We start from the raw sequence: 27462 nt of genomic DNA on the forward strand, positions 1-27462 counted from the left end.
AAGTGGTACTACCCAAGATAAGCCAGCAATAAATGTCTTGAGAAACACAGACTCCTCATGAGAGGGCATGTTGGAGGACCAATCTCCACACAGTTTCTTCAGATCAAGAATGTCACTGAAGGTGACTTCTTCTAGAGGCGATTGTGGAGACCCTTCCTCCTCAAAGTTTGTGTCTTCAGTGATTGACTTTGGACAGGAATCTGTCTACTTTTGCAAGTCTGTTTCTTAAAACTGTGCCTCATTTGGGCTTCCGGGGAAGGGATGCAATCAGACTGGGAACTCGCATGACAAGAACCCCAAAGACCAAAGGAGGCCGTCAACCAGGATGTATGGATTCAGACTGCAGTATCCAATGGAGGCTGGGATAGACCCAAACATGGCAGACACACCTTTTCCCAGTCTGGAGGGAAGCCTTTCAAATGCCTCGAATGCTGAGCATGTAATCAGAGCGAAAGTAGCATTCTGATCTGTAGTAAAAAACAAAAAGCGATAGGAGGGACATCTTCAGCTCCAACACGCCCTAGCTCAGAGGCTGACAAAGAAGCTAAGCAACTGAGCACTGATGGGGGGAGATGGATCTGAAAACTTCAAAGTCAACCCCACCCTTGGGTTGCAGCTCCAAGACATGTCTCAATCTGACAGAATCAAGGGATACCACACAGCCTCAGTCAAAATGGAAAGGACTGTCAGTTCCAATGTGGGTCACCTGTAAATGCTTGAATCTGTGGGCTTCAGATCCAAAGCTCAGACAGCAACATGAGATACCAATGTAAGGTCAGACTGACCTGTAATTGATAACCTGTAACTGAAGCACCGGAAGGGGACAGCACCAGGAGGATTCCAAATTAAATCTGCATCTGAAGGAACCACAGCATCATCCTGTTGATACCCACTTCTGTAAGACTCCCCATCAAATGGATGGACCTTGAAAACAAAGCCTCCAAAGGTGGTTAGGATAAACGCCTCTCATGCAGGAAGGGAGAGTGGAGCATACGACTCACCGGCTCCAGTGAAAAAAAAGAGGTGGAAGCATTGGAGAACAGTCAAGAGCCATTTCTGGATCCAAGCACTTTGGTGTTTTCAGCGTCAGATGAGATTTCTGTAGGATTCAGTGACGTTTTCTGGAGCTTTCCATTTTCTATTTCCTTCTCTTTTTCTCTGGGCTTGTCTTTCTCTTCCTTGCATAACTTAGGCCTCAATTCTCTTGATCGTAAAAGGATTTTCAGAACAGCTGAAGTTCCTGATTGGGTGAGAAGTAGACTCTTCAGGACTAACTTGCCCCAACACCCTTGAAGAGCTCTTGCACCAAAAGAGGCACATGCCTCACAGTCAGCATCCAAGTGTGCTACCCCTAGGCAGTAGACACACAAAGCAGGAGGGTCCTGCAGTGAGATTTTGTGGCTGCACTTCAAACATTTCTTTAAACCAGCGACCTTATCCAACATCATGAGAGAAACAAGACACCAGCATTGATTAAAAATGGCTACAAAAACCCTACAACCCAGACACTTGAAGCCAAGAAAAGCAAACAACTAGAAAAAATCCTAACAATAATAGCAGAAATAGTAGTAACTAGAGCAATAGAAAAAAATACGAAAAGTTCTTTTTTTTTTGGGGGGGGGGGTGAATTTTAAGGAAATTTATATTAAAGAAAAGGGAGCTTGTTAAGAAAATTAGTCAAAAGGGTTAGGTCAAAAAAACTACCAGAAATCACTTATTTCTTAATAAAGTCAGTGTCTTCGAAGATCACATCCTTCTACATCAAACAGCAAACAAGATCTAATTTTGAGGAAACACAGGGAATTATGAGTAGAGAAGGAGTCAGAGCCCTGGAACCGAAGCTTTTGAATGGTGACTAGGTCAAATCCAAAATTATGTCATTTCTGGTACACTCCATCAGTTGGCAGAACTGTAAATGGTCCACAACCTCAATCAACTTGAACTTCCTCTTACCCTACAGCTTCAATTCTCTCAGTCTACTTCACATTCCAGATAAATATTTCTTTTCTTCTTATCCCACTGCCTTTATTCTCCTCTCCAGCCAATTACTTCACTCCTCTGACAAGTCTAGGAGCTGATTCACCATACAGATCCACCAGTATTGCCTCTCCTTCCTGTACTTCTAATACCAGAGTACTTATCCGAGACTTTAACCACACTCTTCCTCTATCTCTTCAAGAGACGTTTCTTCTCATGTCTGATATCTCACTGGTTTCCCTTTTTTGTACTGTGCACTACTCCATCACCACCCCATCCTTCAATTAATCCAGAACAACCCATCCTCAAGCATCTTCATATCCATCCAGCAGGTGAGCTATCAAAAAGGGTCCCCAATGTTCATAGGTTTATAGGTAGATACTAGGCTATTGGCCCTAGGGCTTATATAAGCCTAGCTAAAAAGGTACCCTGGATGTTAAACCTAAGAAATACATTACTTTTGAGGGCAATGAAGCACATGCCCCCCCCCCAATTTCATTATAACTTCTGAAGCTTGCAATTTCTACCCTCTCATTTGCTTTTACACATTGTATGTACGTATTTTATGTTAAGTAGATACGTACCTATAACATATTTCCCATCATAATATGCCAGCGCAATTTTTATGTTCCGTTCTCAAGTTAACCAGCAATAGCAGAAAAGGATTCCATACAGGCTAGTCCACCTGCTTTCCAGGCAATGAGACAAGTAAATAAAGGTATAGATAAAAGGTGGCATTTGTTTACAGAAAGGGAGGTGGATGAGTGGAAAGGACTCCTCGGAGACTGGAGCAATGTAGAACTATAAAGTCATTCAAGAATGGCAGCATCAGGGATGGATGGGCAGAGCAGCTGTAGGATGCTACTGGCGACAATCAGCAGACTATGCAAACATCATGTATCTTGTTGGCACCATGTGTAAGTGTACATAAATGTACTTACGAAGTCAGAAAACTTCTCCTTTCTGCTGAAGCAAAGCAATAAGGAAGTGAAAAGGAATGCAGAAGAGTAGCCATTTTGAACTCTGGGTAATCTCATCCTAAAGTGAACTGCAGGACCTCAAAAATGGGTAAGCCAGCTACTCCAATGTTATCACAACCGGGGTTCTAGCTTAAAAACCCCATAAAAATCAGGAATTTTAAATATGAAACTGTTCACCTCCTAAAGCAGCTGGACCTACAAGCGTGTAGAATCATGTCTAAGGGAGAATGGCACAATAGATCCACAGAAATAACCTGGGCCATTCTGAGTACAGTGCTGCATAAGGTGCGTTGTCTTGACAGCACAGGAGGGCAGTTCATTTCCATATTGTTAAGCAAGGATGTAACATTTGGAAAAACATGCTAGGGTACTACTGCCATGACTACTTTTTTTTAAATAAACAGCCAATATAGTACAATTGTGCAAGCAAAGTTACCATAGCAGTAGATGTTCGAATGATCAGTGCTGCAGTAGCCTTGACTATACGAGTTATATCCTGACAAGGATATTAAACAGAAAGCTGGTTTCCAGAGCTTCAGGGCACCTTCAATGCGCTAAACTAAAGTAAAACTCTGAAGGGCTTGGTGGCAAAACTTGTTTTTAGTTAGATCTGCTACAGCTGCTTGACAGTTTGGGTACATGGAAGATGCCCTGAAGCTTTGGTTCATAGGTTAGTACTAGGCTAACTGCCCTTGTGGGACATTTTAAGCCTAGCCAATTAACCCACGTGAGAATCAAAGTCTGCACCTTGTGTCTGTAAACTAAGCACCTTAACCATTACGCCAACCTTTGGAAGCTGGCTGGCTGTTCTGTCCTTGGCAGAATATAATCCCATATACCTAAAGCTACTACAGCAGTGATCGATATAATGAAAACCCATCATGACATGAAAGTGTAAAAGTAAACTCAGTGAAAACAATCTCAAAAGACTGAAGCTTCAGAATAAATATGAAGGTGACTATGATCGATACATGACAAATGTCTACTTGATCACTAATGTAGAACCTTTGCAAATTGTAATCAACTACTTCTGTATGCCTCTTCCAATTATCAAAGTAGTACATGTGTTAAGTTTTGAAATGATTTATTTCCTTTCAAGTCCCTAATTCTGGAGTGAACCTAGAAATGTTACACTAGGATAAGAGTTCAAATATGACTAAGAAATTAGTTAGCTGACAGAAGATGTAGGTCAATTACTCTGCTTTCAACTGTGCAAAAAGCAAAAGCGGATAAAGACATGCTGTATCAACAATGTGTCCCAAGCAATTACTGCAAGCTATTACATCTGCTGCACTGGCATAATGCCCTTCACAGAAAAGCATACAATTCTTTAAACAGGAATGGCAGAAAACCATAATGATCAGACAAAACTGAAAGTATTTTATAACAATGGATCAGGGGATGGTCGACAATATTTCTGCATTGTCACTTGCATAAAAGAAATCACAAATATAACCATTATGATTATGCTGAACAGCTTCCCTCACCCTCACCTTATTTATTCCTTTCCCAAACTTAACAACAGTTGTTGTTGTTGTTGTTGTTGTGTCTTTCGGCTTTTCCTGGTTAGGGGTCGCCACAGCGGAACTCCGGTCCGCTAATGATTGGTAGTTGATTTTTACGTGCTGAGTTACCAGCCCTGACGCACAACCTTCAACGAAGGCACGCCCATTCACGCATGTCTCCACGCAGAAGACGCTCTAGCTGAGAATCGAACTGGACAGCGTCTTACTGTGAGGTGACAACGCTACCGCAGCACAAAGTTACAGTAATAACACAAAATCTTAAAGTGAAGAGTAGTCACTTCATCAAGTTCAATACATCTATTCTGCATAAGGAACTCTTAACTACAGGAATGCATACCACTTATCAGTACTCTAGTATAATCATAGTGAATTATTGAAAACCTATGAAGAAATAAAAGGTTACCAACCACAGATTAAAGCTCTGAAAGAATCTGTTAACCAGAGGAAAACTGCAACGATCAGAGAAGCAAATTAAAGATGAAAGAAGCACCAAATTAAAATACAAGCTGTGATAATCCACAGAGAAAAATAATTCAAGAACAATTTATTCAAGATTAAACATCTGACAAACATGTATTTACTTAAAGGTCTTCAGACCATTGTACTTGCCAAGCTAGCAATTAAATAAAATACACTGCTGCTCTAAAACATTAAATATTTATTTACACATTGTATCTTAGTTACTTTCAAATCCAGTTACGTTTTTCATTAATATGTGCTAACTCACCTTTGCTTGAAGTATATAAAAGGGCTGCTTGAAAGCAAGCCAGAGATGTGTCTGCTAAACTCTCATCAACTGACATCTGTACTGCATACCCAGAATCAGGATTGATATTGGCAAGGGCCAGCAAGTCAGTTGAACGTACAAAAAAGTTCCCATGAAATGTGTGTATTGAAAGACCTGGAAAGATAAGAAAAAAAATATCATGAATCCAGCATCAGACATCCTACTTTAAAAAAAAACATTTATTTATTTATTTATCTATCTATCTATTTTTGTTTACTGGAAAAGTCCAACTGGGTAATACCCACTTTCAGTGGAGGCCCAGGGAGAAGAGCTCTATTTGTTTGCATCGCATTATACTAAGTTGCAGTTAAACAGAGTGGTTACATTTCTATTTACATCTACACACAAAGAGTAGTTACATTTATACGTTCTAAGATTCATATATTCTAAGAAAAGATACTTTTAGAAAATACACTGTAAGAAAACATACATTTTAAGATCCATTCTAAGAAAAGGCCTGCAATTATTAACAGCCTAACAGTTTAAGACCAAGAATAGTTGTGTAAGCACTTACCATAATCTTAGACTTCCTTCGCTTCCATGTTGCAGTATTTATTATTATATGTAGGTTGCTGCCTATAGCACTGGACATCCGGCCAGTACAACAAAGTCTTAGGAGCGTACATGCAACGTTTGATGTCAGAGCCATAAACTGATGTTGGCTATAAAGGTGACTTCTGCACGTAGCCACTTCAGAATGGACTGCCGCATACAGTAGTACCCCTAGAAGTAATGAAGAGGAAGGAGGAAGCTTTTTAGACCCACATGTAATACCAGGCCAAAGGGTATCTCATGGAGGCATATGCCTGATGCTGAGGTTTGGTAGATGGAGAGAAATTTGTCCCCTCAGGTGGCTAAACAGGTAAAGACGGGGTAGGAGGATGGGACTGAATACTACAACATGGAAGAGAAGGACATCTAAGGTTATGGTAAGTTCTTACACAACTATTCTATGTCCTTCTATTCTCATGTTGCAGTATTCATTACTGTAGGGGGAGTGCCAAAGTTTTAGGTATGAGGTCTATTAGACCATGCAGAATGGACCTAGCAAAGCCACTTCTGGCCCTAGAAGCCAAATCTAGTTTGTAATGTCTGGCAAAGGTATGGAATGATGACCATGTAGCAGCTTCTAGGGTAGAAGCATAGTTTACCTCCTTGAAGAAAGGAGCTGAGGAGGAAGCTGCCCTAGTGGAATGAGCCCTCATGCTTTCAGGTAGGGTTTTGCCATGAAAGTAGTAGCATGCAGAGATGGCCTTAGATATCCATGAAGAGATGATCTGTTTAAAACTGCCTTCCCCGAGGCCATTGGGTGAAAGGAGACAAATAACTGGTCAGACAATCTAATGGATTTGGTCTTGTCCAGATAATACTAGAGTTGTCTGTGGACATCTAGGGAATGTAGAGTTCTTTTAAAGGAATTATGAGGTTGACAGAAGAAGACAGGAAGGTTAATGGTTTGATTCAAGGATAGCTCATTAACCACCTTACGCATGAAGGGTTAGTCCTGAGGGAGACCCTGCCTTTATGGAAGATAAGGAGGGATGGCCATCAGGGCTTGGACTTCAGACATCCTCCTGGTGGAAGCGAGGGCCACCAGCACTACTGTTTTCCAGGTACATAGCTTCAGTGAAGCAGAGTGGGCTGGCTCAAAAGGAGGTAAAGTGAGTTTTCCCAGGACAAAATTCAGGTCCAATGTAGGAGGCATTGGTTTGCGGGGGGGGGGGGGTCTGATATGGAGGACCCCTTTTAAAAAGAGCTTAACCTCTAATCTGTATGTCAGAGGAGATCCCAAAGGAAGGCAAGTGGAAGTGGTAGACAAGTTGACCTTAACTGACTAAGTTTGCGGACGACTGCAAACTGGGTTCTATAATAGTCTCTCCTGCCGACATGGAGATCCTCCAGAAGGGCCTAAATGAGACTGATGCATGGTGTCAAAGCCATGGTCTCAAGCTAAATGCAAAAAAATGCGTAGTAATCCCCTTTGGAAAAACAGAGTACCCGCAAACTACAACACAGGAGGTAATCCCCTGAAATCTGAAGAAGAAATAAGGGATCTAGGGACCCAAGTAGATAGTCAGCTTTCCTTTGATAACCATGTTGCCAAAGTGGTTAGAAAATCCTTCTGTGTGACCCATCTGATCACGACAAAGTTTGCATCAAGATCTAAGGATGTAATGGTGCCCCTCTACTCTTCCCTCATCAGACCCATTATTGAGTACAATGCACCAATTGGAATGTACCTGGCTACAAATCTCCAGCAGCTGGAGAGACCACAGAGGTACCTAACCAAGAGGATTACTGGCCTCAAACAGTTGCCCTATGCAGCATGATTGAAAAAGCTAAGACTGTTCTCTGTTGCATACTGCTTTCTCAGAGGCGATCTCTGTCTAACGTACAGAGCCATGTCCAACCCAGAATTGTTGAACATGCTCCATCTTAGCAAAACCAAATCTACTCGAGCTACACGCTCTAGGGATATAAACCTCAACACAACAATGAATAGAACATGCTGGAGGGATAGATTCCCTTCGCAGAGACTTCCCTTACTATGGAACAGGGTCCTGATCAACATAAGACAGAGCCCCTCACTATCACTCTTCAAGAGGAACCTTGATGAGTGGATAGGTAACAGAAAGTTCACACTGGGGATCACACCAACAGCACTACTAGATAGGGGCCAAGGGTACTAGCTGCTAGTACAAGGGTCTAGGGAACTACTAAAGGGACGGTGAATACCGCACAACCTGGCTGGGAAAATATATGCCTTCGGGCAGATAGCCCAGTACCAACCTATGAACCTAAGAACAGAAGTGTATGTTACTACTGAATGGAGAAGCTCACACAAGTAAAAAAGGACCATGGGTACAGGAGTGAGTAAATGTCCTGTTTTTTCTTATGACACCACCTGGAGAATCTTTTCCATTTTGCCACATAATGTCTCCTGGTACTGGGTTTCTTGGCCTCCTGCAGGACCACTGAGTATGTCCTCTGAGTACAGATGCCTGAAGGGGATCAGAACTCTATCACCCATAAAGTGAGGCCAAGATTGCTCACCTGAGGGTGTATTAGGGACCCCCTGTCTTGTGTGAGTAGTTCTAGACTGTAGGGTAACCTGTGGTGATTGCCCTTGGTTAGTAAACGAAGAAGGGGAAACCAATGCTGTCTTAGCCAGAAGGGAGTCACTAGCAGAAGGTGTCCACTTTCCAGGCCTGGGGATGTGGATCTCTCATACAAAACAAAGGCATTTGCCTGTTCTGGGAGGAGGCAAACAAGTCTGCCTGAGGAATACCCCGCTTGTGTTTAAGACATAGGAACACCTCCCTGTGAAGCATCCATTCGTGAGAGAAGTTCTGCTGAGTGTCTGCCATAGCATTCTCCGCTGAAGGAATGTAAACTGCTTAAAGGTGGATTTGCAAAGATGAGGCAATAGACCAAATCTGTATGGCTAGGCTACAAAGAGGGTAAGACCTTGTCCCCATGCTGGTTTATGTACCACAAGACAGTCATATTGTGTGAGACGTGTGCCTGGTAGAAGGGATGGTTGGAAGACCTGTAGTGCTAAGTAAAGGGCCCCCATCTCTCTTGATGTTGATGTGATCCCTTTGCCTTAGCAGGCACCACTCTTCCTGCACTTAGCATAGTTTTTGCTGGTGTTGTAAAACTGCCCCCAAGCCAGGTATGAATCATCTGTGAAGATTTGCTGTGAGGGGTGGAGGTAACTGCAAGGGCATGCCCTGGTTGAGATTGATGGCTATAATCCACCATTCGTTTTTTTTCAGGCATGGTAGTAAGGGGAGGGAGATATCCAGAGGACAAGAATGTTGACTCCAACAAGTCTTAAGTAACCACTGGATCTTCCTCATATGCAGCCTTGCCAGAGGGAGCATGGGTATCAAGGATGCCATGTGCCCCAGGACTCTCAGGAATTCTCTGCTGAAAGTGTTGAAGTGAGAGAAGCTTCTGAAGGTAAAGATGGAGGTATTTTACCTTCTGGCAAGGGAGGAAGGCTGCTATCTTGTCGGTTCTTATCCTGCACCCTAGAAAGACTAGGTCTTTTGCAGGTGTCAGGTGGTACTTCTCATGGTTCACAGTGAACCCTAGGTCTGCCAGGGTTCTGGTCACCAGGAGTAGGTGATGCTGTAGTTGTAGGGTGTGATGGTCCTAGTGAAGTACTAACAGGTCATCTAGATATGGGTATATTTGAATGCCCTGTGTTCTGCAGTGGGCAGTTATCGGTGCTAGACACTTTGTGAACACCCTAGGGGCTGTGGAGAGCTCAAAAGATAATGCAGAAAACTGAAAATGTAAGGAACCTACCAAGAAACACAGGAATTTCCTGTAGCAGGGGTGAACAGGAATGTGAAGGTACACGTCCTTCAGGTCCAGGGATATCATAAAGGCCTGGTGGAGATAAGGGGCAAAAGCAGCTGCAAGATGAGTATTCTGAAGGTGGGAACCTTGAAATAAAGGTAGAGTATGGACAAATCTAGAATTGGTCTCCAAGGACCACCTTTTCTTGGGACCAAAAACATTCTTGAGTACAATTCCTTTGTTTAGCTGGTGTGGTGGGACCCTTTCTATGGTGCCCTGGGCTTGAAGTTGATCCAGCATAGAAGGGAAAAGATGGAGCTTACTTGAGGGGGGCTGGGGTACCCCTGGAAGAGGGTAGAGCCCACCAAATCATAAAATACCCTTTTTGAGTTAAGGAGAAGACCCAGGCTTCTGAGGTGAACTTCCACCAGGAGGGTAAGGAGAGGGTGAGACGAAGGGACAGAGGGGTAGAGAGAAGTAGTGGGCTTGAGTCACAGTTGAGGTGTTCTGTCCTGGTCAGGCTGCCTCCGAAAGGGAGTATTACTACCGGAGGAAGGGGTCTAGGAGTGGAATGATTGCTATGTTTGCCTCCGTCCTTGAGCCTGTGGTGGAGCAGAATGAAAAGATTGTCTCCTAACAAAGGTAGTCCTTTGAGAGTAGTTTCTATGATACCTAGGGATAGGTGAAACCAATAAAGGTTTTAAATTTTGCAACTCATTTCCCTTTTCTTGCAGGAATTTAAGGAGTTCTGCAGATGCTTCACCAAAAAGGGCCTTATTATCTAGTGGTGCATCCAGCAACTTGGTTTGTACATCCATAGAGAGAGATTGTAGCCTCACCCAAGAATATCTTCACAATACAGAGCCTGAAGCTGCAGATTTAGATGAGGCCTCCACCGCATCTTAACTCCACTTAATGGACTGCCTAGTCACCTGTGAGACAGTGGAGAGAAGGGAGTTTAATTGGCCCTTGGCAGGCAAGTCTGGTACATTAGGTAAGAGGGGGTACAACCTTAGAAAGGGTGTCTAGAACAAATCTGGCCATGTGGGTTTCATAGTTTATGGCTCTGATGGCAAGAGTGGAAGAAGTATAGACCTTTTTCCCTAGCCTATCCATAAACTTGCTGTCCTTGTCAGTAGGGAATAAAGAGGTAGAAAGGCAGTTGCCTGGAGGATTTGTCAGTTGAGAGTGCTATGACTGCAGGTTCTGCAGGGGGGTTCTTAAACAGGTACTGAGTATCCTGAGGAACTTTTCAGAACCTGTCTGGGTGCTTAGAAGCTGGGGGTTGAAAATCAGGGGCCTGTGAAGTAGCCAAAAAGGCATCTTGAAAGGCTGGAAGCAAGGGAGGGACTGCAGATAGTGAGGGTTGATCCATCTGAAGTAATTCAAAAGACCTCTTTTTCGTTTCTGAGACATCTGAGGCCTGCCATTTGAAGTGTTCTCTCATGAGAGAGATGGTATCGCCAAAAGAAAATTCTTCCCCTGGAGATTCAGGACTGATAGAGTCCTCTTCCTCAGGGGTAATGAAGTCCTTGGGGGAATCAATTTGAGAGCAGTAAGTCGGGGACTCTTCAGAGGAGGAGTATTCTTCCTCAGACTCTTCTAAGGCTTGTGCAGTAGGTGGAGGTACCTGTGCTTGTAGGGCCTGGAATGCCCGGAAAAGATTTTGAAAATTTCCCATCCAGGGCTAGACTGCTGTTCTGTAAGATTTATTTTTTTTTTCTCTTCAGGGGAGTTGAAGGATGGGTGGATTTAAAAGCCGACATCTGGGAGGATTGCAGAGCAGGAGTAAGCCCTTCCAACGCTACAAGCCGTGGTGCCCTCTCACCATCAGGGACTGATGGCTGATCAACCTCAGCGGATGTACTCAGCGTTTCTTTCAGGCTGGCTTCCATTATGGCTCCAACTGAAAAACAGGTGTCCGATGGGACCCTGGGCTAACATCTGCCTCAAGAGTCTCACTGGACTCCTGAGGTGCAGCATGGGCTTCGGGCCTAACTTTTTTGGCCTTCTTCCTAGGCGGCTCATCAGAGGTACCTACCCCACCCTCCATACCTAATGCTAGATGCAATCTATGGTTTTCTAGACAGAGTTTGAGAGCAGCCAGACGGCTGCGAAGGGTTTTAGGCACAAACGATTTACAAATGTCGCAAGACGTATAGTCGTGGGTCTCCCCTAGACAAAATAAGCACTTCTCGTGTGTGTCCTTGTGTAGAATTTGTCTTCCACAAGCACACACTCCCTATCTAGTTGATATGTACATCTGAAAAGCTAAGGAATAAGAGAACAAAAAAAACCCACAAAAAACAACGGTTACTTATCTGTAGTGGACGGCCATCAAATGAGCGAACTGTTTCCCGAAGCTGGCTGAAGATCACTGTGGCAGAAATGTTCTGAAGTGGGTACGTGCAGACATCACCTTTATAGCCAACATCAAATATTGCATGTACCCCTGCTCCAAAGACTTTGGTATACTGGCCAGATGTCTGGTGCTGCAGGCAGCAACCTTCCTACAGTAATGAATACTGCAACATGAGAATAGGAGGATATCAAAGGTTACTAAAAAATCACTTTTCTGAATAAGACTTCTGATTCAGTTACTCTGCCAGCTTGAATTCTTAACAGAAAAATATCTCCATGTTTATACTACCTAAATTACTGCAAAACTGAGCCAGAGTGAGAAACCATATTCCAAAACATTACAAAAATCACTGATTCACCTTTAGCAAAACATTTAAAAACATACCTGTAATTCTTACTTTATGTGATTCCTGCTTGAAAACAGAGACATTCAGATCACATAAAAAGTATTTCAATTACAGTTTACAGATTTTAAAGGGTATTAAACAGTGAAAAGAATACCACTGTCAAGTGCGACTCAGAGACACTATACCAGGTAGTACAGCCTTATTTCTGACCTCATTAACAAAACAAAAAGCAGAAATGGAAAAGACAGTTGGGACAAACAAGTTTAACAGAATCAGAAACAACTACAGAGCCAAGGCAATTTTAGTTAAAGGGGTACTATAACACATAAAAGGAGTACAGGGACAATAAGTTCCCCACTTTCACAGCAGAACTGAAAAGAAAATTAACATAAATCTGACTGCAAGGGCTTTTCTACTGTACACATCACTTTCCTCATATACATCACTTTTATTTTCAATCACTGTGCTTACACAGACATTCAAATCTTAGCCAATTTTCCTCCCAAAGGTGGGAATCAAACCCTGTACATTGTGTCTGAGATAAACACCTTAACCATCATTGCTCATCTCCCATATTTACTTCCAAAATGAAATTACACATTTGTTTTTCTCCCTTAACAACATTCTCTTTTTCAATTGACTGCTTGACTTTGCACATACCCTTTACTCCACGTTTGTGAATTAGTATTTTTTGTGAATTTCTTCACCTTGACTGTGCCTGTAAATGGCTAGTGATCAGTGTACTACCCCAGTAAACGTAAAGAAAAATAAATATATAAAAAAGTTAATAAATGAAAAAACCCACAGAACAGAAGTTGCATAGGTTCATAGGTTCATACTAGGCTATCTGCCCTAGGGCATTTATAAGCCTAGCCAATGTGTGTTTGGCTTTCGCCACCCATTTTAAATTAATTTTGCTATGCCTTTTTTTGAGGTTAGTATACTGTGCCTCTGTCTAACAGTGACACAGAAGTGATAGCCGGGGTAAACCTATGATCTCCCATCCACTCATCAAGATTCCTCTTGAAGAGAGTCAATGTGGGACTCTGCCTAACCTGGACTGGGATTTTATTCCAGAGTGAAGGGAGCCTCTGGGTTATGAATCTGTCCCTCCAGCATGTCCTATTTATTTCAGTGCTGAGGTTCAAGTCTCTCGAGCGTAGCTCGATGGGATTTGGATTTTCTGAGGTGCAGCATGTCCATTAATTCTGGGTTGGACATGGCTTTATACGTCAGGCACAGATTGCCTCTGAGCAGGCGGTATGCCACTGAGTAAAGCTGGAGTTTCTTTAACCGGGCAGCATATGGCATCTGTTTGAGCCCTTTGATCCTCTTGGTGAGGTACTTTTGGGGTCTTTCCAGTTGCTGCAGGTGTCTGGTAAGGTACATCCCAAAAGGGGCATTGTACTCAATTATGGGCCTGATGAGGGATGAGTAAAGAGGTACAATGACCTCCCTGATCTAGATGTGAATCCCTTCATGATTAGGTGGGCTATATAAAATGTTTTTCTAACCACTTTGGCCACGTGGTTGTCAAATGAGAGATTGCTATCAACTTGGGTCCCCAGGTCCCTAATGACTTCTTCTGTACTTAACGGATTACCACCTATGTGGTAATTTGTGGGCACTCTGTTTTTGCCAAAGGGGATGACTATACACTTTTTGGTGTTTAGCTTGAGGCCATGGCTCTGGTACCAGTTGTCTGTTTCTACGAGGCCCTTTTGGAGGATGCTTGTGTCGGCTGGAGAGTTGATTATGGCACCCTGTTTGCAGTCATCTGCGAACTTGGTCAGCCACAGTCCTTCCGTGTTGGCCTATACTGCCGAGAAATATATACCGAACAAGAGAGGTCCCAGGACTGAGCCTTGTGGGACGCCACTTGTAACTGGTTTGGAGTCTGACATGGCTCCAGCAATTCTAACCATGTGGGTTCTGTCCTTGAGCCAGTTTGCAACCCATCTAGTGACATAGGGGTTTATATTTAAGCTGGTGAGCTTGTCTATAATGCCCGAGTGGGGTATGGTATCGAAGGCTTTTGAAAGGTCCAGGTTGGCTGTGTGGACCACCTTCCCCTCGTCAATAGCCTTGGTGACTGTTTCAAAGAAATCGACCAGGTTTAAGAGGCAGGATCTGCCCTTAACAAAGCCAAACTGGGTAGGATCCAGTGTCTGTAGGTCCCCAATATCTTTATTTATGAGGTCCATGATGATCCTTTCCATAGCTTTGCAGACCAAGCTAGTCAGGCTTATGGGGCGATAGTTTCCAGGATCCGTTGAGGCACCACCTTTGTGGAGAGGGACCACTGTTGCTGTACGCCACTCTTTGGGTACATATCCTGTAGTAAGGCTAAGATTGAATAGTAGTTTTATGTTTGGGTTTAGCTCTTCTTGGAGTTCATGTAGGGCGCAGCCTGGGACCCCATCTGGTCACATTGATGCTGTGTTTTTGCTTTGGAGAGGCGGCTCTTACCTGAGCATCTGAGATGTCAGGGGCAGCACTCTGTTGGGATAGATATTTGCCCTTTGGTGGGGAGAGGGGGGAGAAGTTTGCACTGAACCTGTCAGCTAGGATGTTGGCAATGTCTGTGGGTTCGGTGTATTTTTGTCATTTTGGACTAATTCTGAGCATATCTGGGAATTCCCACCCAGGTTCCTAACATAACTAAAGAAAGCCTTGTGATTATCCTTAGTGTCTTGTGCAATTTTTCTCTCAAAGCTGGCCTTAGACGATTTTATGAGTGCCCGTAGTTTTTTGCTAATACTGATCAGAGATGCCTTCCCTTTTTGGGATTTTGCTCTATCATATAGTAGCTTCCTCCTTCTATTGTATAGTTTGTTTATGGCTGGGGTCCACCAGACAGGACATCTGCCTTTGGAGGATTGGGTCTTGGTTTTATTTGGGATTGCATGATCCATGCATTCCTGAAGGTGTTCATAGAATGCGTTTATAAAGGATTCTGCGGTCTGGGCCATATTTTCCACAGGCCCGGGGGCTTTGAAGGATTTCGCCTCGGTTTTGAGGAGTGTGAAATTTGCTTTAGAGAAGTTTTTCACTGTGGTTTTCTGGGCAGGGGGTGGGGTCGGGATGTGAATATCCAGTGAGATTCGTTTATGGTCTGATCTTACCAGTGAGGGATACACTTCAGGTCTGGAGCATAGTGTCCCCATGTTGGTGATGATCAGGTCCAGTATGTTTTCCCTCTTGTGGGAGTGGTAACAAGTTGTTCCATAGCATTTGAGTTTATAAATTCTAGGAACCTTTGGGCTAGGGCAGCATGTGTATTTTCTTTTATTTTTTATACACAACACATTGTCTTTTACATACTAAAAAGCCAAACTAGTGTTATAGTTCACCTCTTATTTTGTACACAATTCTTAGGATTCAGGAAGAACTTACTGTGTTTCTGAGCTACGCTGATATAATGTTGACAAGAAGGCTTCAGTGGAAAGACACACACAGCATTCTGTTCTATAAAACAGTACAACGCATCACAAACAATACATGCAGCTGAATCTTAATGAGATACATCAGAGATATAGTAGAATACACACTGCATCTTAAGATTCAAAGGCATAAAAACACCCAGTAAACTGTTACATAATGGAGCAAAAGGTAGCTGTACAGACGGTAATTGCTCCAAAAAGTTGATGTAACTGTTGATTATGGAAATAAAAAAAAGTGGAAAAGATGTGAGAGAAGACAGCAAGTTTTAAAATAGTAGCTGACATACATGTGATATCGGGGACTATCCCTGGTGGCTCTGCACTTGTTAAGAATCTAGAAAGAACAGCTGTGTATACAACTTACTCAGTAGTACATATTCAAGTTAACCACCACTCCAGTAGTAGTATTCCTTACACAAAGTATTTGCCTGAAGGTACAAATTTTAACTTCTGGACAAACCCCAAAACCTTCTCTGGATTTTACCATATATGCATCTCTTCCCTACCAAAATCAGAACAATGTTTGGTATAAAAGGAGTTGATCTTGTTTATTTTCCTCAATTCATTTTGGTGCAGGAAAGCACCAGTGTGACCCTTCATTGTGCAGGGATTTTCACAGTGCATCCCTTGCAGGTTTGGCTATGCCAGTTCTAAGTAATTCATCTAGTCTGCATGGAATGGAGTGAGGAAGACCAACAACCCTGCCCTACCTCCTGGGTTATGGTAAGGTTTGTAGTTCCCCTATATTTACTTGTGAGAATATTTAGGCATTGTTTCTTTTCACAAGAGATGATGGGGATGGAAGCTGTACTGTGTAAGGGATCTTGTACCTGAATATCTACTATATTCTATGTCACGTTACACACAAAAATGAATTATGTTCATAGCAAGAAACCACTACTGCGGAAGCATTCCATACTAAAGATGAGCACTCAAAGCTACATAAAGAATTCTAAGTTTGAACTACACTAGACCTTGCAGGATGGTGGAATAATGCTTGAATAAAGTGTGGAAGGATGTTCTTGTGGCTGTCTCACAAGGTCTCTTGGCTGATAAAGAATACTACTCTGGTGACTAGTCCCCTAAAGGATGGGGTTCACTGTGGTTGCCTATTTTTTTGGTTTGCTGATTCATATTAAAACATTGGGCCAGTCACTTCAGAGGAGTCTGTTTTGCTAACTGGTGTGTTTTCTTTCCTTGGTTGGAAGGATACAAACAAGTGGTCCTTTCCTAAGCTGCTTGGTTCTGTCAATGTAGTACAACAGCTGCCGGAAAACCGCCACGGAAAGCAACATCTTTTTTCCCTGTTCTGCAAGATGGGGAAGAAGGGTGGCAATTGAAGAACTAGTTGAGGCTCTGTGATGAAACTAATTTTGTCATAAAGGTGGGGTTAAGTCCACAGTCTGTCTTCATGGAATACTTCATGGGGATGGGGGCACATAAAAGCCTTAAGTTCAGATGCTTTTCTGGCTGACTGGATACATCCCAAGAATGCTGTCCTCCAGGGCAAGGTTTAAGTTACGCTAACATTACTGCTTTGAATTTAGTCAGGGTCAGGAATTTTCACACGCAATTCAGCTCTCAAGGAAGGGGAATCTGTACTCTAGGAGGACTTGTGTGTAGGAGCCCTTTGAGGAATTACCTGGCTACAGAATAAAGCAAGGCAGGATAGGATCCCTGGATATGCAAGCAGAGATGGCCAAAAGTTGCACCCTTAAGGAACACAAAAGGCCCAATGCTAACATTTCTGCTATGTATTGTAGGACAGTGACTACTGGGCAGTGTATGCACAAAATTCTCTTGGTGCTGCACCTTATACAAAACTTTTTCATTTGTTGGACATGATTTTCAGGTGATGGATTTCCTGCAGAACCTCAAAACATTTGGGAGACCATCCTTGGGGGGATAAGCTATACAGGACCCAAAGCAGTTAACTACCGGGTTTTCAGTTTACATGTACCAAGGTGCCCGCCCAATATGGTAACAGCATGCTGTGTGTAGTGGATATTTCAGAGTGGAAAACCAAGAATGATTTGTTCAGTAAGGAAATGGTAGGTGTCATCTTATGCAATTATATCCCAAAGTGGACTTCTCCTTTCCCTAAAGACCAGAGACTGAATGCTCTACTAACAGATGTTGATGCATGACTGATGAGCATCTCTCCACCATGACATTCTAGTTTGAAGGGTTGTAGTAGGATTGAAGATTAAAATAGAGATGTGTTGCTGTCTCCCAAGCAAGTACAACCAGCCTGCACAGTCAGTAGAAGTGCAAAGTGAATTTTCCTTTCCTTGCTGGCATACCACATCCCTGTCATGTTGCATGCTGCTACCTTCAGTGTGTCTAGTTTGAGATCACTGTAGAGAGTCTTTAAAGTGAGGACAGCCATCAGTTCCTTCACATTTACATTCTTCTTGAATACGTTACTCCCAGTATATATGTTACTCCCAGTAGCCATTTCATCCTGAGATGCTCTAGGTTAGCAACACAAGGCACTTGTGAAAATTTGCCTTTAGGTGAAGAATGATGGAGCATTATGGGTGACTGACTAATATGAGCTACCCACCATGTAAGTTATTTCCTCAGAGCGGAAAAGAAAGGACTCAAGACAACAGGTGATGATGCTGAATGCCAAACACTTCTCATGTAGTATTGGACTTTACTCGTATCAAAGTGGGCTAAAGTTATCACTAGGAAACACACCAACATATGGCACAGTGCTCTCAAAATTTATCTGGCATGCAGTTCCTTTAATTGAGCCACAGTTAGAAAATGGGAATTCGGCATAAAAACAGATGTGCTTTCCCTACATCCAGAAGGGTTCTCAGGAAGTTTTTTGTGAATTGTAGGGAGCACTGGGAAATGTTTGCGGTAAACTTCAGACATGATGGTGTAAACAATCTAGTGGCAACTTCCTCGGTCATGTCCTTTGTTGAAGGACCTTGAGTAAGGTAGATGCCCACACATGGGGGATAGTATAACATTACCTATACTGTCAAGGTGGCACAAACTGGACTTAAACACTATGGTTTACTCCTGATGCTGTGGAAAGTTCACACAATAATGATGCAGATTAAAAAGTGGTTGCTCCCCACCACAAATCAGAAGTATCTGTGTTCCACATGGATCAGATATGTAGTTAATCTTACTTCAGGTTTAGGGTGGAGATCAAGATATCTTTTTCCATTTGCGGAAGGAGCATCTTGAAATTTACATGCCCTGGAATTTTTGTTTTGTTAGGATAAGACCAGAATCTGTCTTCATGGGACATCCTTCTTTGGTACCAGAAACAGCAGTCAGAAGAAAATCTTCTCCCTCTCAATGTTTCAGTACTACATTCAATGATCCATTGAATAGCAGCCACCTACTATGGCTCACAGCTGAAGCAGATGGTTCCCCTCACACCATGAGAGAATTCTGATCAAGAGAGGTTTGGAAATAAACCCTAGTCTGCACCTTTAAAGTGCCAGTCCTTACTCTTTGATATGACATCAGCTGAAACCATTCTCTCTTTAACAGGCAGCAGAAGGAAAGAGAGGGGACAGTGTTACATTGAAATAACAGCAACAGATCACACAGACAAACTGTACAATTGTATATTCATAGTTGCTGACAGACTTAATGAAACAAGCTGAAGAAGCACTACTGTGAGATTATTTTCTGTATAACACGAATCACTGTCAGATACACTATTTCCTCAGCTGACTCAGATTACAAAAATGTCCACAACCACTTTTATAGTTTCAAAACTTTGTCCTTGATGAAAACATTCCTTTTCCTATATTGAAGCCTTCTTTGTCTGCATCTTTATCTCGATCCATCGAAAACCAGTTCCTTCAGTAGACCAAAATGTTCTTTCATAAGTGTTCTTTCAATAATAGGATCAGTCTAACTTTTTCTGCTGTGTTAACCATGCACATCCACAGAAAACCAGTTCTCAGCATGCCAAAATGTTTTTTCAGGAGTATAATACGTTTTGTTCCACACAAGAACATTCTGTGTTAAGCCAATGCATATTTCTTTTCTGCACTTGCAGATGCTATGTCACATGCTATTTCTAAAATATCACACTGTTATTATGATTACCAAACTCCTGTTACTGTGAATGAAAAACAACAAAAAATATATATTGATATCAAAAACATAATTCTATCAATTCCCCCATTTTGAAAAACCAAAAATTTTCAATAAATCAAACTTTGAATCTTACAGAAAAATCATGTGTCCATCGGTTATGTTACTTACTTTACCACCTACATTCATTCCTACATTAGTTACAATCGATACCTGACTGACAGTCTTTTTAAAGAAAAGTTTAACACACATGCAAGTTATTATGATCAACAAAATTATGGCTACTACAGTAATTAAAACGGTGACAATAGTGTTCTACCATTCTGAAAATAACCTATTTATCCAATCATTCCAGTCACTGTTTCATGAACTGTCAATGCAAATATTTACTGGATGTAAATGCTACAAAACATGTTATAGTTTCTACCTCAGCTCTTTGTGCTGGCATGTATCCTGGTAACTTAACCATAATTGGTTTGTTTCCCTTTTGCAATGTCACGATTACAAACCCAGTGTAGTACTTCCCATCCTTCATATCCAATAAAACTGGATAAGTAGCACTTGTCCCGTCTGTATTTGCACATTCTTTGTACTGAAAGTAATCTATTCTAGAAAACAAAACAAAAAAACAAACAGTCTGACTAACCCCCTTTAGTGATTTTCTCTCACTGTCATTTAGTCAAGTTCTGATAGTCAAATGCGGAGTTTGAACTACAACCCCCTAGAACACTGTCAGATACTGTTGTCTTATTCCTCAGTAAATAGCAAAAAGCTGTTTAATGCAAGTATGATGTCCTTCTTCTACAGGAGTCAATTTCCTGCTGCAAAAAAGTAACCTGTCTTAACTTAGTGTCCATTCCCTGAGATGCCTCTTATGGCCAAGACTGTACCACCACCACTGAACATGTGTCCTTCCCTGCTACTGCTTGCAAAACAAAAGGTAATTTACTGGGGAGCTATTAGCACTGTTGCCTGTGCCAACTTCTGCTTTACCATTTTAAATGTATTTTCCTCTGTGCGACTCCATTGTAGAGTCAACTCTTTTTTTTGATCTGCCTTACGCAAATCCAAAATTGTAAACGGCTTTGGCACATGAGCAATGCCCCTCACTCAGACACTCAGCTTACCTGCTGCTCTTCAACCACCAAGAGGCAAGAGAAGACTGTCTGGGGATAGAGACTGGCATACTGCAGATGGGCATACAGTTAACCATCCTCTGTGCTGGTTCCAAGATTGCTTTGGACCTAGTAAGGTAAACTACCATCTTAAGGATACTGCAATAGGAAAAAAAACAAGGCTATGCTCCACCTCCAAGGTTTTACACATCATCTCCTCAACTGTCACACTCTGCTACAAGATGTACTTTACTCCATATTTCCAGGTATGCACTGGCAGAACTGCAGCTACATGCCTCCCAGTTATACATCCCTCATCTCTGCACCCTCAAAGAGGTGGGTGAGTACTGCCTCTTCACTCCCCCTGTCAATGGCTACTCCATTGCTGGGGCCACTAATTTAAAGCTGGTGGTCAGTGATGTACTCAAGGTTTCATCCCTCTACACAATAAAGTCAACTAGAAAAGGAAATAGTCAGTACTACCCAGTGTGTGTCTTAGTTGGTAAATCTTCCTATCTTGACACTTCTCCAGTTCTATTTTCCTTCATATGACCTTTTCCAAATTTAAATGTCTCCTACAGAAGTGTCACTTTCTGGAATGACCACTCCTAGTTTGCCTGACATTTGCTGGCTTTGTCCTTTTTTACTTTCTTGAAAATATCCTGAAAAGGGGCACCTTGACATCTTCTGTTAAAACCTGAATTCTGAATTATGCATGCCTTCTAACACTTGCACTTGATTGTGCTCCTCTAGTACACTCATCAATAGCATCAAACGATTTGATTTCAAGCTTCCCCTCCTCAGCAGCTATTCAGGTCATACTTGTAATTCTATCTCTCACAGCTTCATCTTGCATCCTAAAAGTTATGTCTTCCAACTCCCAGAGAATGTCCTCTTGGTACTTCATGATGGAGTTCAACCATTAACTGCTCTGAAAGCTAAGTAGACTAAACCATTCAGCTTTGACATCTACCAGAACCCTGTTCTTAGCAGTTGGGAGTGAACAGAATTCCCTGGAGTACGTTCTGGGCTGTGATGACATCAACAGATACTACTGTCAGATAAAGCATATGATTTTCTAAATCTATTTACAGATTCATCAACCATGTAAAATCTGCCAGACTTCTTGGTGGCAGGGGGCTTTGAATCCAGCTGCAAGGAAGTAGAATCAAAAACATCTCAGAATGCCTGGGACAGTGAAAGTACTATCATGTGTGCTGGTTCCTCAAGCTACAAGAAGTCCAAGTAGCTCTGGTGAAGCCACACAAACTCCTTAGCACCTCTTGACATGGTTTCTTATCAGCTTTTTTAAGGTGATATCATTGGGGGTGGTCTCCTAACCAGTAGGGCTGTAATGTAGATCTGCCCTCCCCTTGGTCACAGTAGTACTGCAACCAAGGGGGAGCAGACCTAAGTCAAATCAGCCAAATCTTTCATCTGTCTTAAAAGTCTGAGGAAGGAAGGGGTGAAGTTATATTTTTTCTTTAGTGGAAGAGCTGTACCCAAAATCAAAGACTGGTCCACCTGTGACCTAATCCTATACAAGGTGGTCACATACCCCTTGACAAACCTGAAGTAACTGAAAGTAGCAGAAGTAACTGAAAGTGGCAGAAGCTGTGGCAGACACCAGTAGGCCTGATGCCAGGACCTCAAGGTATCAACCCTCTCATATAAAAAGGGAAGTGGCTCATCCTTCCATGCAGGACAAAGAAAAGTGCAAAGTCTCATAAAAGGTGAGCTTTCTCAACTCATACTTCATTCATCAGGATGGCTAGAAATATCCTGTGGGAGACCTATTATATGGTGCTGAAAGCAACTGGAGGTCAAATGCCCTCTGTATATGCTTGGAAAGTAGTGCCTGGTCTGAAAGTCTTAACTGCTTTGCCTGTGGGCTAGATATTGAAAGTAACCACAATCTCACAGTTTGCTTTGGACTTCCACGATGGCTGTACATTGAGTAACAGCTTATTTCTAGCTCTCCCAGTGTGAAATCAGAAACATGGCAGAGAAGGCCAATAGACTTGTGTTCATGTATACATTTCAGCAACTGGCTAGTAAGTGCACTGCCTGGATGCCAGGAATAAAGAAATACAGAAGACTTGGAAAAAAAATCAGCTACAAAAAGTGAGGAAGAAACACTGACTGGGGAAGAGTTCTGCAGCTGTTCAGCAAAAAGCAATGCAAATAGAAAAGGCTGGCTGAGTATGAGACTGCTCAGGAAGAGATGTTTCAAAAAATAATAGAATTAGATTAGAGAGCATGTAGGGAAAAACCTGAAAAGTTGGAAGGAACAGACTGTACTAACTTTATGAAAGCATAACTAAGCAAATGGGCTGGTATTCAACAGGAGGAGATGACAGTTGAAAGGGCACATCATATGTACTCTCCAAATCTGGCTATAAGAAAGCAACCTAGCCCTTTAATGCAAAAGATGCAATCCTACCAGCAGAAAAGTTGATTCTGACAAAATTGTGAAAGGAGGAAAAAGTACTAAAAAGTGTGAGAAAGCAGAGTGTTTGTGGAGAATAATTACTCAATGTACAGCAGACAGAAGAGCAGCAAATGTATTCCACAGCTCAGGGATTGTCGAGATGCAGGTGTGAGATTCAAACTACTGTACCCAGCTGTCTTCAAGGTATTCTTCCCTGGAGGAACAAAATCATTTTTGATGAAGTACATGTTAAGGAGGAAATACAAAATTTGTCCAACAAAAAGTAAGCTGCGAAATGGAAGGAGATTCTGCTTCTTGTTTTTCTAGTAATAAAGACCACAGAGAGACTGTACCTGTGAAACAAGAGTTGACTAGAAGAATTGCACTTGCAGCAGCTGGAGAGGCCACAAAAGTTCCTCACCAAAAGGATAAAGGGTCTCAAAAATCTGTCCTATGCTGCCCGACTGAAAGAACTCCAGCTCTATTCAGTTCAGAGGTGACCTTAACATACAAGGCCATGTCAAACCCAGATTTGATGAATATGCTTCACCTCAAAAATCTAGATCCATCAGAGCCACAAGGCGGGAGACTTAAACCTGGGATAGATTCATCACCCAAAGACTCCCTATGCTGTGGAACAAAACATGTGAGGCAGAGCACGCTGGCCTTGTTCAAGAGAAATCTTGACCAATGGATGAGATATACCCCAGGGATTACCTCAGTGTCACTGCTCGACAGAGGCACAGAAAAATAATGGGTATAGTTCCCCATACTAAAGGCGATGGGCTAGGCTTGTAAATGCCCTCGGGCAGATAGCCTAGTATGAACCTATGAACCTATGAACCTATGAGAGTACGTTGGAAATGAAGCAGAGACAGGATTTCTGAAAGGAACAGTGATAAAACCAGTAACTTAATATGGGATTACAATGCAATAATTATATTTGTGAAATATGACCAAGCAAGAAAATCTGGAAATATTGGATTTCTGCAGTCTGTTGGACTTTTGGGGGACAATAAAGCATATGCCCTACTTCATCTCATTACTGTTCAGAAAAGTGCTTTGGGGAGGACTAGAGGATGGAGAAAGTTAACTAAGTAAAGTTTTTTTTTTTAAATAGTACCAATTTTGTGGCGTGTATTTTTCTTTATATGCTACAAAGACAAGTTTTTTTAGTTATTTTAAGTGTAATAGGGATTGTAAACAGGTACAGCTTTTTCCTTTTCTTTCTCCATTCTCTTTCTCTTTATTCAGTTTTAAGAAATATAGGTACTGCAATGTATAAAAAAAGCCTGGTTAAAAAGCACGATAAAAGAAAAATGAATGTGCTTTTTCTTATTCTTGCATGGGGAAATGAGTGGATTAAAGACCTTAGATTGATTTATTAACAAGTTTTAAGAGAGAGCAAGTAAATGAAAAAGAACACTGAATATTATGAGGCTTTTTTTGTCACAAATACGTGTAAGCTCAGTAACAATTATTCAGCTGGTCTTCATGTTTCCATGGAAACAATCTAATAAAGAAACTTGCTGCCTCATTCTCATGTCTCCATGGGGACAATCTGATAGAGAAACTGGCTACAGTTTGGTGGAGAGTGACTGGCTGGGGGAAAAAAAGAAGACAGAAATTGAAAAAAAAAGAGAAACTGGCTAAGAGATGATATTCTCTATCCTCTGAAAACAATCTGGGGTTTTCCCAACTGGGAGAGCTATAAAGATAAGACAAAACCAATCAGCACTTAGTAGAAGCACAGGCTGTACCATGTGTCTCAGCATGGATGACCTTTCTTTTAAGTAAACAAGTCAGTTTGGGACTTATGTTCCTATTAGGAGGGTAAAACTTCAAAATGTGAAGGTTTACCTAGTTTTGTGTGTTAGTATTAATAGGCTTTAGGGGGTATTTGGGTGTGTTTGCTTTTTTGTTTGACGGCTTTCAATAAAACCGTTTTAGAAGATGTGACAGACTCAAATGTATACAACAAGAAACAACTATATAAAAGTTCAAACTGCCAAACTGTATGCATCCAACACAAAAGCTGGAACTAGACATTTAATAAAAAAGGTGTTATATGTAAAAAGGTGGGAACTACAACTTTTTAATACAATGATGCTTTCTTTAATGTTTTTAAATGTAAATGGTCTCACAGATCAATACAAACAAGAAAGAGTAGTGAACTATATTAAAAAATGTAGAGTGCAAATGGCTATATTACAGGAGACACATTTAGAAAGAACTGAACATGTGAATTTGATAAGGAAAGGGTTACAGGATGGTTATTCAGCAGAAATACCGAAGACAAAGGAAAAGAAGCGTACTTATATTAATTGCAAGAGGAGCTCCAATAGTGACAGAAAAAGATGAAGATAATAATGGCAGATTTGAAGTGCTAAGGGGCTACTGGGAAGGGAGGACGATTACACTGGCATGTATTTACATTCCACCTACAACTGTTGTAATGGAATTTATGAACATTTTGGAAGAAAATTAGTTTTCAGCAAGGAATATTACTTATTGGTGGGGACTGGAACAAGATTTGCAGCAGTGAAGATGTGTCTGGAGGGCCCAGAAGGGAAAATCTAACAAAGGAGGGTAGAGTTTTGAAGAAATTTATGAAAATATTTGGCAAGGAAGATGCGAGTTTGGTAATAAGAGTTCAGAGTGAATTTACATACTATTCCCCAAAATTGAAAAACTGGGCTAGGCTAGACAGAATTTACATTTCACAGGAAAATGTGCATTTAACTGAAGGTCTTCATACCCACTCAATAACTCTTTCAGATCATGCGCAAATAATACCCAATATAAAAACACAGGGTAATGAAATAAAAATGAGACATTAGCGCTTTCCCACCTATATGCTGAAAAGAGAGAAATTTAAGGAATGGAGAGTGGAGATTATTCAGGAGCTGTTAGGATATAAATTTCTTCTAAAAATATAGCTAGGGAGTGGGATAAAATTAAGGTAGAGTTTAAAAATAGGGTGGAAATAAAAAGGGAGCTAAGGTTAACAAGTAACAAGAATCATTTAGATGGGCTGACAAATGTGAAAGTACTGTAGAATGGGGGAATCTCTCAGAACAAGAGGATCAACAGCAGAATGCTAGACAGAAAATAATGACCTCGATCGTATGCATGAGCTTAGAATGACTGCTGTTAAGCAACTGTTTTTTGATAACACTAGAGCGCCAAAACTTTTAGCACAACGACTCAGGCAACAGGAAGTAGAAAAGGCTGTCACCAGACTTAGGGAGACTATAACAAAGAAAGTAACAAGAGATGCTGTAGAGGTATTAGAAATATTTCAGTATTTCTATGAGAGTCTCTATAAAGCAGAGAAATATGAAAATCAAGAAAAGATATACATGGAAATGTTTATGGCAGAATTAAATATGCCAAGGTTAGAGGTAGATGAGGTTCAATCACTAACAGGACAGGAGGAGATGACAATGTATAACCAATCTGCAGGAAAGTTCCCAGGAAGATATGGTATTCCTGTGAAAGTTTGGAAGCTAGGAGGAGAAAAAACTGAAAGATCTGGAAGGTTTTGTTAAACAATATTTTAACAGGAGGAGAAATACCACAGTCCTGGAAAAAGCAGTGGTAACGAATACCTAAAGTGGGTGAGGATCTATCAGATCCAGCTTCATACAGGCCCATTTCAATACTAAACCAAGATTATAATGTGTTAATTTCTATAATGGCTAAAAGAATGGCAAAAGTAATGCCAGAAAATGACACACATGGATCAATGTATTTTGTGGAGGGGAAGCAAACATTTGACAACATTAAGAGAGCAGTGATGATCCAGAGGGAAGCAGAATGTATAAAATACCATTGTTGTTGGTGGGTGTTGATCTAGAGAAATCATTTGACAAAGTAAGCTGGGATTTTATGAGCAGGGCAATGGAAGCATCTGCATTTCCTGAAAAAAATTATAAGGTTGAGTAGGAGAAGATATGTGGGATCAAAGGCGAAAATTAAACAGAGTGGGGTCCTCTCTGATAGTTACTATTTGCATTATATTTAGAACCACTGGCAAAGAAAATAAGGGACTCAGACTTTCAAGGGTAACTGGTACAGTAGTCAAGAAAAGCTGGCTTTGTTTGCAGA

The 27462-nt window shown here is 41.6% G+C and overlaps 1 protein-coding gene across 5 annotated transcripts in view; it reads right to left on the reverse strand.

Moving 5' to 3' along the window:
- The window catches only part of LOC122793381 (protein transport protein Sec24B-like), a 2932722-nt gene that overhangs the window by 886257 nt on the left and 2019003 nt on the right, over positions 1 to 27462 (reverse strand). For all 5 annotated transcript variants that reach the window (XM_044061340.1, XM_044061338.1, XM_044061337.1 and 2 more), the window contains one exon: positions 5211 to 5384. In XM_044061340.1, the coding sequence (XP_043917275.1) occupies positions 5211 to 5384 (174 nt within the window). The remainder of the gene's footprint in view (positions 1 to 5210; positions 5385 to 27462) is intronic.

Source organism: Protopterus annectens, chromosome 2.part0 (assembly GCF_019279795.1).
Source record: "Protopterus annectens isolate FY-2018-M chromosome 2.part0, PAN1.0, whole genome shotgun sequence".
Classification (NCBI taxonomy): Eukaryota; Metazoa; Chordata; order Ceratodontiformes; family Protopteridae; genus Protopterus; species Protopterus annectens.